At 42.3% G+C, this 17,900-nt stretch overlaps 1 protein-coding gene across 1 annotated transcript; it reads left to right on the top strand.

Annotated features, from left to right (window-relative positions):
- Positions 1-86: 86 nt before the first annotated feature.
- Positions 87-17,532, top strand: LOC115128578 (eIF5-mimic protein 1). The gene is made up of 12 exons (XM_029658524.2): positions 87-167; positions 7,613-7,683; positions 9,174-9,350; positions 11,450-11,553; positions 13,381-13,446; positions 13,622-13,757; positions 13,845-13,954; positions 14,218-14,388; positions 14,584-14,730; positions 14,896-15,034; positions 16,573-16,695; positions 16,928-17,532. Exons 2-12 carry the CDS (start codon positions 7,620-7,622, stop codon positions 16,954-16,956), a joined length of 1,266 nt encoding a protein of 421 aa, XP_029514384.1. The 5' UTR covers positions 87-167; positions 7,613-7,619; the 3' UTR covers positions 16,957-17,532.
- Positions 17,533-17,900: the final 368 nt, after the last annotated feature.

Here is a 17,900-nt window from a genome sequence, read left to right on the forward strand (position 1 = left end):
TAATGTTATAGTTTGTATATTTAATTATGTCTGGATTCCCCCTATACGGAGGTCTTTGGTTTAATCCGGCTGTATTTCAAGTGTCTGGCCACTCTAAGCGGTTTTGATAAGTGACTGTTCTTGCCTGTCGTCGTTCATCTCAACTTGTTGTAGTCATCCACTGCAAGGTAAGTCCCTCAAATATTTCACATTATGAAATGTAATATTTAAGCCTAAATGTTCAACTTTATGAGCTTTGGTGACAAGTTTAGACCTAGTTCTCTTAAAATGTTTGTTTGGCGTAAGAAATGATTTACATAAATACATTTTTGACAAATATATATTAACCTTGGCTAAAGTAACAACGTGGATAGCTGTAATTGCCATTGCCAAGCTGGTTCTGCCCACGGTGCGGTGGGTTACAGGTGCGCGGTGCTCGCAATGCCGGTTTTGGAGATGCCAACCGCCACTAGCTATGTATCATTTAAACAAGCTTTATAAACATTATTTGTGACATGATAGTGTCCACAGGCCTCCAAAGACATAATAGCCAACTGGAGAACGAGACTGGCATATTTGGGTATATTTGGAATTCGATAGTCTGTAATAACACGCAGTTCTGTCAGCACGTGCACAGATGATCAGTGATCCAAGAATAACGATCGAGGTGACCGCTCAGCACCGGCTGCCGCTGAACTCTTTGGAGGGCATTAAAGCGGCTATAGGAGAGGATCTTCATTTCAGCCAGTTTGCTACAGCAGGAAAATAATCCTGCAGCAACGGGAAATGTGAATTATTATGTTGATAATGATTAATGAACATTTGTGTAGTTGATACCCATAATATTTTGGGGGATAGAAATGTAAATGTAAAATTACTTTTTTTTCTTATGGCTAACTTCCGACATTTGAAAAGACAGTTTATGAGCTCGCATTGACTAAGGCTTTTCAAAAAGCTTTATGTCAAGAAACTTAAATGCAGTGTTGCAGTAAAATCATCTAAAGCAAATTTGGTGATAGACAAAGAAAGTGAGGCATTGATGATGTCAACATTGTTTTATATTTATACATCTCTTGTGATGCGGTTCTCAGCAGCACTGATGGATGTGTTGACATGACAACTGCATCAGAGTTTTGAGTGACCCTTCCCCGCCTTTTGTTCCATGCTGCCTGAAGACCTAGCTAGCCAGTAACTTGTTAATACCAGATGCAGATAAAAGTGGAGACATAAGTACAGTATCTTTGTCATAAATGAATAGTGTAAACTTTCTTTATAATTGCTGACACCCTACAGTCAAATTTGGCACCAGTAGAGTTGCGATCTAGTTAAATAAATCACACCCCTCTGCAAACACGCATTCTCCATTATTGGTTACAAGGCTGTACATATTTAAATTAGGTAAGAGTATATCATGTTTCCATTGGTGTATTAAAATGAGTTGGGGTGATGTCACCCTATCCCTTAATAATTCCGCCTCCTGAATACAAGTGTTTGACATGGGGTAGGGGACCAGTAACTTTATGATCAAACTTTATCAATGTGAAAGCAATAGTAATTTCTCATACTTTGGTCATCATACTTTGATCTGGTTTCATCCAAATATCATAAAATCATGTTTTCCATGAAATGTGGACTGTTCATGGCCTTTCAATTTCAATGTGGAAATTATACGTTTTACACTGGAAGTTTGACATTTCCTGTGTTGCAGGAAAGTTCTCCTGCAACAAGGTGATATAATTAAGATCCTACACCTGTATTGTTGTCCACTATAATGAGAGCTGATGGCCAGATACAAGGAGATCAAATTAAGATCCTACACCTGTATTGTTGTCCACTATAATGAGAGCTGATGGCCAGATACAAGGTGATCAAATTAAGATCCTACACCTGTATTGTTGTCCACTATAATGAGAGCTGATGGCCAGATACAAGGGGATCAAATTAAGATCCTACACCTGTATTGTTGTCCACTATAATGAGAGCTGATGGCCAGATACAAGGTGATCAGATTAAGATCCTACACCTGTATTGTTGTCCACTATAATGAGAGCTGATGGCCAGATACAAGGTGATCAAATTAAGATCCTACACCTGTATTGTTGTCCACTATAATGAGAGCTGATGGCCAGATACAAGGTGATCAAATTAAGATCCTACACCTGTATTGTTATCCACTATAATGAGAGCTGATGGCCAGATAGGGCGCAGGCATTCATTCATTCATGGAAGTGAAGTCTCTTTCGCTCACACAAAAAGAGGTGCGTTCTTTTATACTGTAGTCTTGAAACGTGAAACTAGTCGCGTTTTGTTGTCACCCTCTCGTACGAGCACACACTTTCTGTAATTCTTATCAGCCAGACTGAACTCCACCGAGGCTGTCTCCCCTTAACCATTCTCTGGCCACTGTTGCCTGCTTCCAGGAATTGGATTTATTTTGAGCATTGAATGTCAGTTGGACAGACCTACAAAGCCTGTGTTTGTGCATCTGTGCGTGTTGGTGACAGGCAGCCTGCTGTATGTGTGTTTGTGTGTGTTGGTGGCTGGGGAAGGGGTCTGTGTAGCATGGCACTGGTATGTGACAATGCACATGGCTTGACATGTGAAATCATGAGGGGAGTTGTTGTTGAGAATACTGGTTGTGATTGACCATATAAAGCTGTGGTTATGAACCTGGTCAGAGATGTTACACAAGTGCAGCCTTCCACATCAAACTGGTTCTCTGTCATGGAGTCTATGGAGTTCAGAAGAAGTCCACTAACAGAGGAAGAGTCTCTCGTGACCGACCATTATGTTGAGATTTGGCTCTAGGTGCCTAAATGAACAGAGGAGTAATATTGTGAAAAGGGGGTTGATTTTCCCCCTTTTCTTGTGATCAGACAGTGTAATAGGCCTTTTCACAGACGATCTGGTTGTGAAAAGGAACATTATTCAGATTGATTGTCTCATCACAGAAATGGCAGATTTTCTTCTCCTTTTCACAATTTTACCTGAGAGGTGACGCATAACTCTATCTCCTCCTTAGCAGAGGTCTGTGTGGAGGTTAACATCAGGTGAGTCCTGTTTACAACATCTTCTACACTGATAATTGCTGTGGGATCACTACCATCATCCCCCAGGGCAGACTACCGGTTCTTAGCCCAGCTCACTGTGCTCTCCCTGGGGGCAAAAATACTAAATCTGTGGGTATTGTCAGGTGCTTTTTAGAGGTCTCAGAGGTACAGAGTACACAGTGTGCACAGAGCTATAGGGAGACAAGACGCTCACTCTAACCTAACTAACCCTAACCACCAAATATGATTTGTTGGTAACACTTGCACCTGCAGCTAAAATAATGCTTTATAGATTATAATAAGCATTTATGAGACTTTATAATGTCTTAACACTTAAACTGCCGGGCCTTGCTTCCGCCCTTATTACGCCAATGAGAAGCCATTTTGACTGCAACATTCTAAGTCTAATAAATACATTTCATATGCTGTCAGAAAAATAGTAAGTGTTTTGGAAACCTCATAATTGTCTCTTTATGATACAATATAGAAATCCTAGTGGTTAGAGCATTGGGCCAGTAACCGAAAGGTTGCTACTAAATTGAATCCCTGAGCTGACAAGGTAAAAAATCTGTCGTTCTGACAAGGCAGTTAATCCACAATTCCCCGGTAGGCCGTCATTGTAAATGATGAGGATTTGAAAGTCACTTTTTTTGCACTCCAGGGAAAAAAGTCCTCTTAAACTGCTTAATACACACATTATGTTCATATCAAAATTCTAACAACATACCTGTGTTAAATTGATGTAGAAAAAGTCAAGGACGGAGGGTGGCATGACAAATGTGACCGACCGCCTTGATTCTAGAGGTTGACCCATTAATCGAAATGGCCGATTAATTAGGGCCGATTTCAAGTTTTCATAACAATCGGTAATTTTGGACGCCGATTTAAAAAAATATTTATATATATATATTTTTTACACCTTTATTTAATCTTTATTTAACTAGGCAAGTCAGTTATTTTCAATGACGGCCTAGGAACAGTGTGTTAACTGCCTTGTTCAGGGGCAGAACGACAGATTTTTGCCTTGTCAGCTCAGATTCAATCTTGCAACCTTACGTTTAACTAGGCCAACGCTCTGACCACCTGCGTCATGAGGAGCCCGCCAGTTACGCAAATGCAGTAAGAAGCCAAGGTAAGTTGCTAGCTGGCATTAAACTTAATCGATCATTATCACTAGTTATAACTACACGTGGTTGATGATATTACTAGTTTATCTAGCATGTCCTGCGTTGCATATAATCGATGTGCAGTGCACATTCACGAAAAAGGACTGTCGTTGCTCCAACTTGTACCTAACCATAAACATCAATGCCTTTCTTAAAATCAATACACAGAAGTATATATTTTTAACCCTGCATATTTAGCTAAAAGAAATCCAGGTTAGCAGGCAATATTAACCAGGTGAAATTGTGTAATTTCTCTTGCGTTCATTGCACGCAGAATCAGGGTATATGCAGCAGTTTGGGCAGCCGGGCTCATTGCGAACTAATTTTCCAGAATTTCACGTAATTATGACATAACAGTGTAGGTTGTGCAATGTAACAAGAATATTTTGACTTAGGGATTTCACCCGTTAGATAAAATACAGAACGGTTCCGTATTTCACTGAAATAATAAATGTTTTGTTTTCAAAATAATCGTTTCTGGATTCGACCATAATAATGACCAAAGGCTCATATTTCTGTGTGTTATTATGTTATAATTAAGTCTATGATTTGATAGAGCAGTTTGGCTGAGTGATGGTAGGCAGCAGCAGGCTCGTAAGCATTCATTCAAACAGCACTTTCGTGCATTTTGCCAGCAGCTCTTTGCAAGCACAGCGCTGTTTATGACTTCAAGCCTATCAGCCTAATGGCTGGTGTAACCGATGTGAAATGGCTAGCTAGTTATCTGGGTGTGCGCTAATAGCGTTTCAAACGTCACTCGCTCTGAGACTTGGAGTAGTTATTCCCCTTGCCCTGCAAGGGCCGCAGCTTTTGTGGAGCGATGGGTAACGCTGCTTCAAGTGTGGCTGTTGTCGATGTGTTCCTGGTTCGAGCCCATGTAGGAGCGAGGAGAGGGACGGAAGCTATAGTGTTACACTGGCAATACTATAGTGCCTATAAGAACATCCAATAGTCAAAGGTATATGAAATACAAATGGTATAGAGAGAAATAGTCCTATAAATACTATATTAACTACAACCTAAAACCTCTTACCTTGGAATACTGACATCTCATGTTAAAAGGAACCACCAACTTTCTAATGTTCTTATGTTCTGAGCAAGGAACTCAAACGTTAGCTTTTTTACATGGCACATATTGCACTTTTTCTTCTCCGACACTTTGTTTTTGCAATATTTAAACCAAATTGAACATTTCATGAATTATTTTGATGTATTATATTAAGTTAAAATAAGTGTTCATTCAGTATTGTTGTAATTGTCATTATTACAAATCAATGTAAAAAAAAAAAAAAAAGTATCGGTATCGGCGTTGAAAAATCATAATCGGTCGACCTCTAATCACGACGTAACACATGTGTGCCGTACAGAATCCGTCTGCCAGGGGTAGCGCTTCTCTCTCAGATGAATCTGCAGGTAGCTAACCATCCAGGTTAGCTATGTAACATTAGGCTATAACTAGCAAAGTAAATGGCTCTGAGATACGAATAATAAGATCATACACGTAACGTTAGCTAGCGAGTCATGTTATTCAACTGTTAATATGCACCTGCAACAAAGAGAGCTCAGATGTGAATGCCTTTAGAATTTGGAATCAGGATATTTTCTACCTGTGGCCTGCAGTGTTTATATTTGTTGGCTTTATGTAGGCTACTTTTACATATTGGTAATGGCAATAGAAGTTACTAGATTTGTATCATTTTAATTTAGATGGCATTTTGATTAACCACGTGACATTTCATTCATAATAGTCTTCATATCTCAAAAGTAATGAAACTGTTCCACGAAAATGTGCATATGAGTATCATAACTTGCACGCAGATCAGTAGAAATGGTACGATAACTTGGCACTACAATTGAAAAAGGTTGCCGACCGCTGGTGTAGCCTATACTGGCAACTTCAGGAGCTTAATGGCAGAATCTGTGAAGGCCAGCAGCAGCGGGAGGAGGAGGGTTGGAACAGGTTTTTTCTTCTGGTTAGGCTGTATTGATATCTGGCTCCCTCTTTAGTCATTTGTCTTCATTTTTAATTGCAGTGCTTAAAGCATCAGACAAGCTCAGTAGCCTACATATAGCTGATTTTATTCAAACATATGGTGTGTTAAAATACAAGTTTAAACATTTTGACTAATCGATTGGTTGAAACCAAGATTATCAGAAGATTATAAGAACATCTGGATCTAGGACCAGGTTACTACAGTATGCTCTTTGGAATCTCCTCCAGACAACATGTTTTGGTGTGGTACAGTAGATTATAAGATTCTTTAATCCCTTTGACCCTCTAGTACTGGCCTGTCTCACCGTCTGTCCCAAGGAGGACTGTGCGCTCAAAGACCCTTCGGTGTCCAATTGTTAGTCTCTCTCATTGGATCAGATGCAGTTAGCTTGTACCAACCGTGCATGTGTATCCCTGTGGTCATTCATGTCCTTTTTGTAATAAGAGAGACGGAGACTTGTGCTGTGTGGACGAGGACAAGTGTGAGTGTGCATACAACCTGTCAAGTTTTAGAACACCTACTCATTCAAGGATTTTCATTTATTTTTACTATTTTCTACATTGTAGAATAATAATGAAGACATCAAAACTATGAAATAAATGATATGGAATCATGTAGTAACCAAAAAACTAAAATTAGCCGTCATTTGCCTTGATGACAGCTCTTGGCATTCTCTCAACCAGATTCATGAGGAATGCTTTTCCAACGGTCTTGACGGAGTTCCCACATATGCTGAGCACTTGTTGGCTGATTTTCCTTCACACTGTGGTCCAACTAATCCCAAACCATCTCAATTGGGTGGACGTCGGGTGATTGTGGAGGCCAGGTCATCTGATATAGCACACCATCACTCCTTCTTGGTCAAATAGCCCTTACACAGCCTGGAGGTGTGTTTTTGGTCATTTTCCTGTTGAAAAATAAGTGATATTTCATAGTTTTTATGTCTTCACTATTATTCTAAAATGTAGAAAGAGTAAAAATAAAAACCTTTGAATGAGGTGTGTCCAAACCTTTGACAGGTGTATAGTACAGGGCACATTAAGTGAATTCTTTCTCTAACTCACTGTCACTGCTAAGAGGGAATCACAGCTGGTAAGCATAGAGCTTTCAACTGACATCTGAAGATTTGCTGAAGGTTTGAGATTTAATGAAGTGCTTAACTATTATTGAATTTGTTTGTCAACTATTAGTAAACTGTCACAGTACATTTTTGGGCATATTAACACATGTATAAATAACTTTACCATAGTAAATGTACGACATATTTATTAAGATATAGCCTAGAAATGATGTTGCGGACCGTTAAATATGGCATGTTGACAGAAACAAAGACATTCTGTCATTAAATGGAATGGTAGTGTTGTGTGTTCACCATGTTGTATATGGCCTGCTCATTTCCCATTTCTGGATGTGTTTTCCTCAGGACTTTTATGAATACCGGTAAGCAGCAGAAGCCAGTGCTAACAGGCCAGCGGTTCAAGACCAGGAAAAGGGGTGAGTTGCGTTACGACCACAGACGGCTGTCTACGTGCGATGTCAATGCCTAATGTTTACCACGTACAATATGTTGGCAAGACAACATGCATGGTGTTAAATTGCAATACCAATATGTTGTCAAGACAACAGACCGTGTTAAGTTGCAATACCAGATAATTGAACCAGTATTTGAGACTCTAAAATGTCTTGATTATTTTTGAAGTTGTCAATGCAGACTTGTAGCTCATATCTCTTCTATGAAGATCTGCTTCTTGGTAAGGGACCAGCAAAGGGATATCAGGGTTCTCCTTTACGTTCCTCCTCTTCTCCTGTCTTCTCTCCTCTTCTGTCCTCTTCTCTCTCCTCTCCACACAAACACAGACTATAAACACTCTTCTAGGGTTCTGTTTCATCTCTCTGTTGTGGCTTGACATTCCCTCTTACACAACACCTACTGCAATGACTGGCTCCCAGTCATTAAGATGTTGAAGTTTCTAGAATGTCACAGAATCGGTGTGTGACCAAGTCACACCTAGTCTCAGCGTGAGTGGAGCATGTCACTGTTGCTGACAGCAGTGGCAGGACACAAGGCAGAGATGAACTAGCCTTGTCCCAGATCTGTTTGTGGTGTTTTGGCAACTTCCAGGCATGACATCACAAACAAATCTAGGACCAGGCTATAGCTGAACTTCCTCCCAGTACAGTGGGTGTTGTTATGAACATTACTCACCGAGCAGAAGGACATGTAGTGTTGTAGGAACATTTCGTTCATACTCCGTGAGGCCCCTTGTTGATTCTCTTGATCCGTGTGTTGATACCCAGAGAGCTATTAATGAAGAGGACATTGTTTGGACAATGTGTTCTTTGTGAAAAACACAGAGGATTAATCAGGGAGGCTAACCCTCCACCAGGCCAAGTAGCAGCTAGTGTCCCATCACGGCAGTGTCCCTTGTCTTCATCACACATTGACTGGGGAACTGAACAGCTGTCTGTGACGCTTCCAAATGTACCGCTGTAGCTATACAATATGTATTGACTTTTAGCCCTAGAGATCATTCACTAGCATACATACGGCAGCGCTTCCTAACTGGCGGCCCGCGGGACATTTTATTTGGACCCCAATCTGTCTGAGCAAAAATAAATGAAGCAAGTATTTTTTGTTGTTGGACATAAAAGACTGTAAAAACAGTTATTTAAAGTTTGGAAATTTGTTCCAAAGTATTCCCACGCATAATAGAGAGATTTTATACAAATGTAAACTAGATTTGACATGATTTAGTCAAATATTATATCTGTTTGGGCTTCTTACGGTCAATTTGAAATCTACAAATGATTTTTGTTCCGGTCCCCTGACCATCAGCTCTAGTTGAGGATCCCTGACATATGGTATATATTATGCATGGTTCACCATACCTTCTTTTCTGATGTTATCTGTGTTAGGGTTTGATAGACATTAGTGTACCTACAGTACAACACTGTCCTCCTCTGCCTTGTCCCTCCCCACCCAGATGAAAAGGAGAAGTTTGAGCCCACAGTTTTCAGAGACACAATTGTTCTGGGCCTCAACGAAGCAGGAGGAGACCTCGATGCTGTAGCTAAGTTCTTGGACGTTACCGGTTCCCGACTCGACTACCGTCGCTATGCCGACACCCTCTTCGACATCCTCATCGCGGGGAGCATGCTCGGTGAGTGGAGGAGTGTAGTGAATTTAGCAGGCAGCGCAACCGGGACTCAAACCCAGGTCCCAGGACTGTCCGTCCACCTTCTTAGCCATTAAGAGGTCTGCACCGCTTGATGATGTCGCTAGGTGTTATATTAAGGTAGCTACAGCGTTATGGTTATCTGCACGGTGTCAGCTCAGTGGTGGAACATCATGGTCCTTTGTATCAGTACTGTGCACAGTGTTACTGTCCCCCAGTGTCCATCCATGAACCAGCTGATCGCAGTAACCGGGCTGTCCATTCAGGCAAGGACAAATTTACAAACAGATCACAGCTGGCTTTGTCAGATTATCAGGGTCATTTCCCATTATCAAAGACATCCGTGAGAGACTGTTCTTCAGTAGACTGCAGGCACCAGCATGAACCCTAATGGGTACCATATCGCTGGATCAGAAAGGAGAACTTTGTTAGAACATAAGGCAGGAAAGGAAAATTGTACACTCTCTGTACTAGGCTTTAGAAACGTAATTCATGCCCAAATAAATACACACTATCTTTCTTGCACACACACATTCACACACGCTCATTCACATCCTGACATGTTTAATCTGTGTAGATTTAGTTGCTGTCTGTCTCTATCCAGCTCATACACACGTGCACACACGCATGCAAACACACGCAGGACTCTCTGCCAGGCCTGTGTCAGTCTCTGCATGTCAATCCCCATTAGAGATAACAGGTTTACCCTGGTCCTATAGTCTTATAATAAGACCCTGGCAGGGAGAGACCGAGCAGCACAGAGGGAGACCAGGTATACAGATGTAGGCTCTTAATTTGATTTATTTCGTAACAGCTAAATAATCCTGCAGCAACAGGATTTGACCGTTTTTTGCTTGATCGGTAATGTTGCTTGATCGGTTCTAAGGCTATTAGCTGGCCAAAAGAGGCTACAAGAAAAGTGGAACACTTAATATAACTGTGTTAGTGTGGGTTTTCAATAAATTAATCACAAAGCTCATCTGCATTTCCTGGGATGAAGAAAAATTCTCAGCAAAAGGAGTGATCAGATTAAGATCCTACATCTGAACCTGGTAATCCACCAAAATAAACCATCCTCTCAGGGAACCAGATTAGCCTTAAATTTAGCATGGAGGATTAGCTCCTGGTTCACACTTCACACACATGCACTCGTGAAGGCAACAAATGCAGGAAATTCAGACACACACAAAACAGTTTAGTTTGATTGTATTGTTAATCCACAACAGTCCTTAAAAATGGATTCAAAGTCAACAACGATTGTTGGAGCAACGACATTTTTTTTCCCGCAAATGCCACCGCATCGATTATATGCACGCTAGATAAACTAGTAATATCATCAACCATGTGTAGTTAACTAGTGATTATGATTGATTGTTTTTTATAAGATAAGTTTAATGCTAGCTTGCAACTTACCTTGGCTTCTTTCTGCATTCGCGTAACAGGCAGGCTCCTCATGGAGTGCAATGTGATGCAGGTGGTTAGAGCGTTGGACTAGCGTTAGTTAACTGTAAGGTTGCAAGATTGAATCCCGGAGCTGACAAGGTAAAAATCTGTCGTTCTGCCCCTGAACAAGGCAAGACACTGTTCCTAGGACGTCATTGAAAATAAGAATGTGTTCTTAACTGACTTGCCTAGTTAAATAAAGGTGTAAAAAAACAACAATTTAAATCGGCCAAATCGGTGTCCAAAAATACTGATTTCGATTGTTATGAAAACTTGAAATCGGCCCTAATTAATCGGCCATTCCGATTAATTGGCCGACCTCTAGTTTGGACTCTAAGCCCTCATATACTGTATCCTCAAACAAGAACGGATTAAAACATTGAATCAGGCTGCATCAAGAGTCATCCATTTACAACTAGATGACAGACATGTTATACATACATGATGTTTTAGTCAGATTTAGCAGACGGTCTTATCCAGAGCGACTTACATACAATCAGTGTATTCCACTAAACTAGGTAAAAAACACCTTACACAATCATTACAAGTAAAACTTAGCCGTTAAGACCAGGGATGGGGAAAGGCCCATGTAAACAGAATTGAACCTTTAACCCTGGTGGCTTTCCCTTTTTGTCTCTCAGCTCCCGGTGGTACGCGTATTGATGAGGGGGACAAGGCCAAGGTGACGGAACATTGTGTGTTTACCACCGAGGAGAACCATGCTAACCTCCGCCGCTATGCTCAGGTTGGTACACACGCACACACACACAGACGGACACACATGAATGAATGCACACACACACACTCTCTGTCTCACGATTGACTTTGTCACATCCTCAAACGTTAGCCAACATTTCCTACCAAGGCCTGGGGGTGGAGGGGATTTTGGGCTTGAGACACCTGCAGTAAAGTGGTATTAGACCTGCTAATACCCACCAAACCCCTGGGAGTATCCAGTTTGTCAACACTCCACCATGATATCCTTTTAATATAATCCTCCTCCATTAAACTCACTCACTCCTGCTTGTCTGTCTTTCTTTTGCTCGCTCGGCGTCTCTCTCTGGCCATCTCTCTGGCCATCTCTCTCTCGCCGTCTCTCTCTCTCTGGCCATCTCTCTCTCTCTGGCCATCTCTCTCTCTCTGGCCATCTCTCTCTCTCGCCGTCTCTCTCTCTCTGGCCATCTCTCTCTCTGGCCATCTCTCTCTCTCTGGCCATCTCTCTCTCTCGCCGTCTCTCTCTCTCTGGCCGTCTCTCTCTTGCCGTCTCTCTCTCGCCGTCTCTCTCTCTCTGGCCGTCTCTCTCTCTGGCCGTCTCTCTCTCGCCGTCTCTCTCTCTTGCCGTCTCTCTCTTGCCGTCTCTCTCTGCCGTCTCTCTCTGGCCATCTCTCTCTCTCTCCATCTCTCTCTCTCGCCGTCTCTCTCTCTCTGGCCGTCTCTCTCTCTCTGGCCGTCTCTCTCTTGCCGTCTCTCTCACGCCGTCTCTCGCCTGCCCGCCGTCTCTCTCTCTCTGGCCATCTCTCTGGCCGTCTCTCTCTCTGGCCGTCTCTCTCTCTCTGGCCGTCTCTCTCTCTCTGGCCGTCTCTCTCTCTGGCCGTCTCTCTCTCGCCGTCTCTCTCTCTCTCTTGGTCTCTCTCCGTCTCTCTCTCTCTCTGGCCGTCTCTCTCTCTCTGGCCGCCGTCTCTCTCTGGCCGTCTCTCTCTCGCCGTCTCTCGCCAGCCTGCCGTCTCTCTCTTTCTCTTTCTTTTCAAGGGCTTTATTAGCATGGGAAACATGTTAACATTACCAAAGCAAGTGAAGTAGATAAACAAAGGTGAAATGAATAATAATGTACAGTAAACATTACACTCACAGAAGTTCTAAAATAATAAAGACATTTACAATGTCATATTATGACTATATGCAGTGTTATAACAATGTGCAAATAGTTAAAGTACAAAAGTGAATAAATAAACATAAATATGGGTTGTATTTACAGTGGTGTTTGTTCTTCACTGGTTGACCTTTTCTCGTGGCAACAGGTCGCAAATCTTGCTGTTGTGACGGCACACTGTGGTATTTCACCTTTTCGAAATGGGAATTTATCAAAATTGGGCTTGTTTTCTAATTCTTTGTGGATCTGTGTAATCTGAGTGAAATGTGTCTCTATGCTCATACATTTGGCAGGAGGTTAGGAAGTGCAGCTCAGTTTCCACCTCATTTTGTAGGCAGTGTGCACAGCCTGTCTTCTCTTGAGAGCCATGTCTGCCTACTGTGGCCTTTCTCAATAGCAAGGCTATGCTCACAGAGTCTGTACATAGTCAACGTTTTCCTTAAGTTTGGGTCAGTCACAGTGGTCAGGTATTCTGCCACTGTGTACTCTCTGTTTAGGGCCAAATATCATTCTAGTTTGCTCTGTCTTTTTGTTAATTCTTTCCAATGTGTCAAGTAATTATCTTTTTGTTTTCTCATGATTTGGTTGGGTCTAGTTGTGTTGCTGTCCTCTCGCTGTCTCGCTCTCTCTCGCTGTCTCCCTCCCAGCCCTCTGTCTGTGACTGAATCTCATGTCCCTCTGTGCGTCTTTGTGTTTCTCTAGGTTTTTAACAAGCTTATCAGGAGGTACAAGTACCTGCAGAATGCCTTTGAGGAGGAAATCAAAAAGGTAAAGTATTCACAGGAAATACTCTCATGTGAAGTCCCTAACTGATCTACTTCAGTTTTTCATTCTCCTAAGTACTTCTGGTGATGTCATATCTTAAGGTGTTTAGGCATTTTGTATCTATTTTCTTTAGTTTACATAATTGTCTTGATTGATTAATTGATTTTATTGTGTGTAGCTTTTGCTGTTCCTGAAAGCATTCAGTGAATCAGAGCAAACCAAACTGGCTATGTTGACTGGTATCCTATTGGCTAATGGCACTCTGCCCCCGCCCATCCTCACCAGCCTCTTCAGCGACAATGTTGTCAAGGAAGGTGAGTGTGTGTAGGGGGGGTTTGATTTCTTGAGGCATATATTTATAGCTTCTTCCAAGTTGTTCTCTTATTCTTGGTATATTGCAGGTATCTCTGCGTCCTTTGCGGTGAAACTGTTCAAGGCATGGATATCTGAGAAAGATGCCAATGCAGTCACCTCAGCCCTGAGGAAGGCTAACCTGGATAAGAAACTCCTGGTAAGAAACCCTTTAGGCAGTTAGCCTAGAGCAGTAATTTCCAACCTGATGTTAAAAAAAGACTTGGTGGTCCTCAAGAGCGTTTGACAGTGATTTGGTAGTCCCCCGAAATGGAAAAGGTTGGGAACCACTTGCCTAGAGGTTAGAGAGCCTCTTTTATTGTGCTCCTATTCTATTTCAGCCACAAGAGGGAGCTTTTGTGTCAGTTTTTAGGGTTGAAGATCAATGGAAGTTGTTTGAGCCTCGACTTGTTGTTTCTCTAGGAGCTGTTTCCTGCCAGCAAGCAGAACGTGGAGCATTTCTCCAAGTACTTCAATGAGGCAGGGCTAAAGGAACTGTCAGACTTCATGCGTGTGCAGCAGTCTCAGGGAACACGCAAGGAGCTGCAGAAAGAACTGCAGGAGCGCCTCTCTCAGGACTGCCCCATACGAGAGGTACAGTACCAGATGCCATGTCCTGCCGTTGTACTCTTGAACAAGCGCCAATATAGCTGCATTGCGCCTCACCCTGTGTTTCCAACCCTTCATTGGAGTGTGTTTATCTCTGGGTTGGGTTATATAAGCAAAAATAATACATTCCATTCTCCACAAGATAATGGACAGTGAAGAGTTATTATTCTGTGGTTCTAGATGGTGGTGTATGTGAAGGAGGAGATGAAGAGGAGTGCTCTCCAGGAGCAGGCTGTGATTGGTCTGCTGTGGAACATTCTCATGAATGCTGTGGAGTGGAACAAGAAGGAGGAGTTGGTCACCGAGCAAGCCCTCAAACACCTTAAAGTATGTTATCATAACATCAACCATTAATAACATAAATCACTCCTAACCTAACCACTCTATAACAACATGAGAGCTGGTCACTGGAGGCTCTCAAATACCTCGAACACTGACATCAACCAGGAATGAATGACTTTGTTTATGGGGTGTGTATCCTCTCCCCTCCAGCACTATGCCCCCCTGCTAGCAGCGTTCAGCACCCAGGGCCAGTCAGAGCTGGTGCTGCTGCTGAGGATCCAGGAGTACTGCTATGACAATATCCACTTCATGAAGTCCTTCTCCAAGATAGTGGTGCTCTTCTACAAAGGTCAGTATTATCTTATACAGAACACTGTTTCACACAATTTCTCTGTAGAAAAAGAAAGGGTCTCTCTTTCATTTGTCTTAGTAGTCAGGTTGCAGTCAATTGCATTTCAATTTAGGAAGTAAACTGAAATTTCAATATCAGAGCGCATTCGGATTTTGTTACGTTACACCCTTATTCTAAAATGGATTAAATGGATTTTGTTCATCAATCTACACACAATACCCCATAATGACAAAGTGAAAACAGGTTTTTAGACATTTTTGCAAATGTAGAAAACATTTTTTTAAATGTATTTACATAAGTATTCAGACCCTTTGCTATGAGACTTGAAATTGAGTTCAGGTGTATCCTGTTTCCATTAATCATCCTTGAGATGTTTCTACTACTTGATTGGAGTCCACCTGTGGTAAATTCAATTGATTGGATTCAATTGATTGGACATGATTTGGAAAGGCACACACCTGTCTATATGAGGTCCCACAGTTAACCTGTCAGAGCAAAAACCAAGCCATGAAGTCAAAGGAATTGTTCGTAGAGCTCCGACAGGAGTGTCGGCACAATTCTGGGGATGGGTACCAAAACATTTCTGCGGCTTTGAAGGTCCCCAAGAACACAGTGGCCTCCATTCTTTAATGGAAGAAGTTTGGAACCACCAAGACTCTTCCTAGAGCTGGCCGCCTGGCCAAACTGAGCACTTGGGGGAGAAGGGCCTTGGTCAGGGAGGTGACTAAGAACCCAATGGTCACTCTGGCAGAGCTCTAGAGTTCCTCTGTGGAGATAATTGTCCTTCTGGAAGATTCTCCCATCTCTGCGGTACTCCACCAATCAGGCCTTTATGATTAAGTGGCCAGGCGGAAGCAACCCTTCGTAAAAGGCACATGACAGCCCGCTTGGAGTTTGAAACAAGATGGTCTGATGAAACCAACATTCAATTCTTTGGCCTGAAAGCCAAGTGTCTGGAGGAAACCTGGAACCATCCCTACGGTAAAGCATGCTGGTGGAGGCATCATGCTGTGGGGATGTTTTCAGCGGCAGGGATTGGGAGACTAGTCAGGATCGGCAAAGTACAGAGATCCTTGATGAAAACCTGCTTCAGAGCACTCAGGACCTCAGGCTGGGGCGAAGGTTCACCTTCCAACAGGACATCGACCCTAAGCACACAGCCAAGACAACGCAGGAGTAGCTTTGGGACAAGTCTCTGAATGTCCTTTTATCCCAGAGTCTGGTCTTGAACCCAATCTAACATCTCTGGAGAGACCTGAAAATAGCTGTGCAGCAACGCTCCCCATCCAACCTGACAGAGCTTGAGAGGATCTGCAGAGAAGAATGGGAGAAACTCCCAATACAGGTGTGCCAAGATTGTAGCATCATACCAAAGAACCGAGGCTGTAATAGCTGCCGAAAGTGCTTCAACAAAGTACTGAGTAAAGGGTCTGAATACTTATGTAAATATGATATTTCCATTTTTTTTATACACTGTAACTTCTCCTTGTGGTGCTATGCTAATTGTGCCTGTTCTCTCTCCTCTCTCCACCCAGCTGACGTTTTGAGTGAGGAGGCCATTCTGAGGTGGTACAAAGACACTCACACCACCAAAGGGAAAGGTGTCTTTGTCGAGCAAATGAAGAAGTTTGTTGAGTGGCTGCAAAATGCAGAAGAAGGTAACGTTTACATTTAAATACAGGTTAAAGGTTACAGTTACAGGTAACCTAATCAATAACTGAATAGAAAACCATTGCATTTTCAGAAAATTATTGTTGAATCAATGAAACTGGACTATTAACATTCAATAGACTTCCTGTGTTGGGCTGTAATGTGCTCTAAACTGTAATTCCTGTTTTCACCAGTAAGAGGAGCTGTTTAGTAGTTCTCCTTGTTTATTTTCCCCTGTAGAGTCTGAGTCTGAGGGAGAGGAGGACTAGAAGACCGACTCAGCAAGGAGTTTGTCTGTAACTCTAAAGTCTGCTGCATCCTGTGGCCTGTATGCCAGTCAGTCCCCATGTTGCATAGTACGTGTTTCAGCTTGTCTTTAAAGCATTCATGCTACCTATTTTTTGAAGATTTGCTAGGCTTTATCATATTAGTGGGGTTCCTGAGACATCCAAGATAAGGCATTGTGAGAAGTATGAGAATGTGTGCAACATTACTGCAATAAAGACTACCTGGAACGCACCTATCCATAATGTTCGACCAACCAGGGGTCAGACTCCTCAACCTCCTGCTCCAGGAAATCAAAGCACAACCCCCAGCAATAAACCCCTGGACCTCTGGAACCCCTGGAACTTCATGAGGACAGGAGACTAGATTGCCAATCTCTGATATTTTGAATTAAAGCTTGGGCCTTTAATACAGACTCCCTTCACTAATGTTGTTCAGGCATAGAGGAAGTCCAGACCTCAATCTGCAGTAGATTGTCATACTTGTTTTATGGATACTCAACTTTGTATGTAACTTGGCAATGCTTTTATCATTTTATGAATAAAGTGTTTTTATATGTATTCGCTTGTTTTGTTTCTGTATTGTGATCTTAAATCAGTAGGTTAGTAAAGAAGGGTTCTGTTCATGTGTCTGGTTGATAGAGGCCAAGGAAGTTGGTTTTAACAAACGGATTAGTTAGGTAGTCAGAGCTGAATGAGAAAGTGGGTGACTGAATGCTATTATTGGGAGGAGATGAGAGGTGAAGTTCACGCAGTCATTGTGTAACATAACCTTCATGCACCTGCTTCTGCACCTGAACAGGCCAGGTAAAGGAATGCCATTGACACTATTGTGACCTCTGTCCATTCCCTATTCAGTGTACTACTTTTGACCAGGGCCCATGGGGAAGAGGTTGCCATTTTAGACTCCAAATCTAGGGAGTTAATGA

Source organism: Oncorhynchus nerka, linkage group LG4 (genome assembly GCF_034236695.1).
Source record: "Oncorhynchus nerka isolate Pitt River linkage group LG4, Oner_Uvic_2.0, whole genome shotgun sequence".
NCBI lineage: Eukaryota > Metazoa > Chordata > Actinopteri > Salmoniformes > Salmonidae > Oncorhynchus > Oncorhynchus nerka.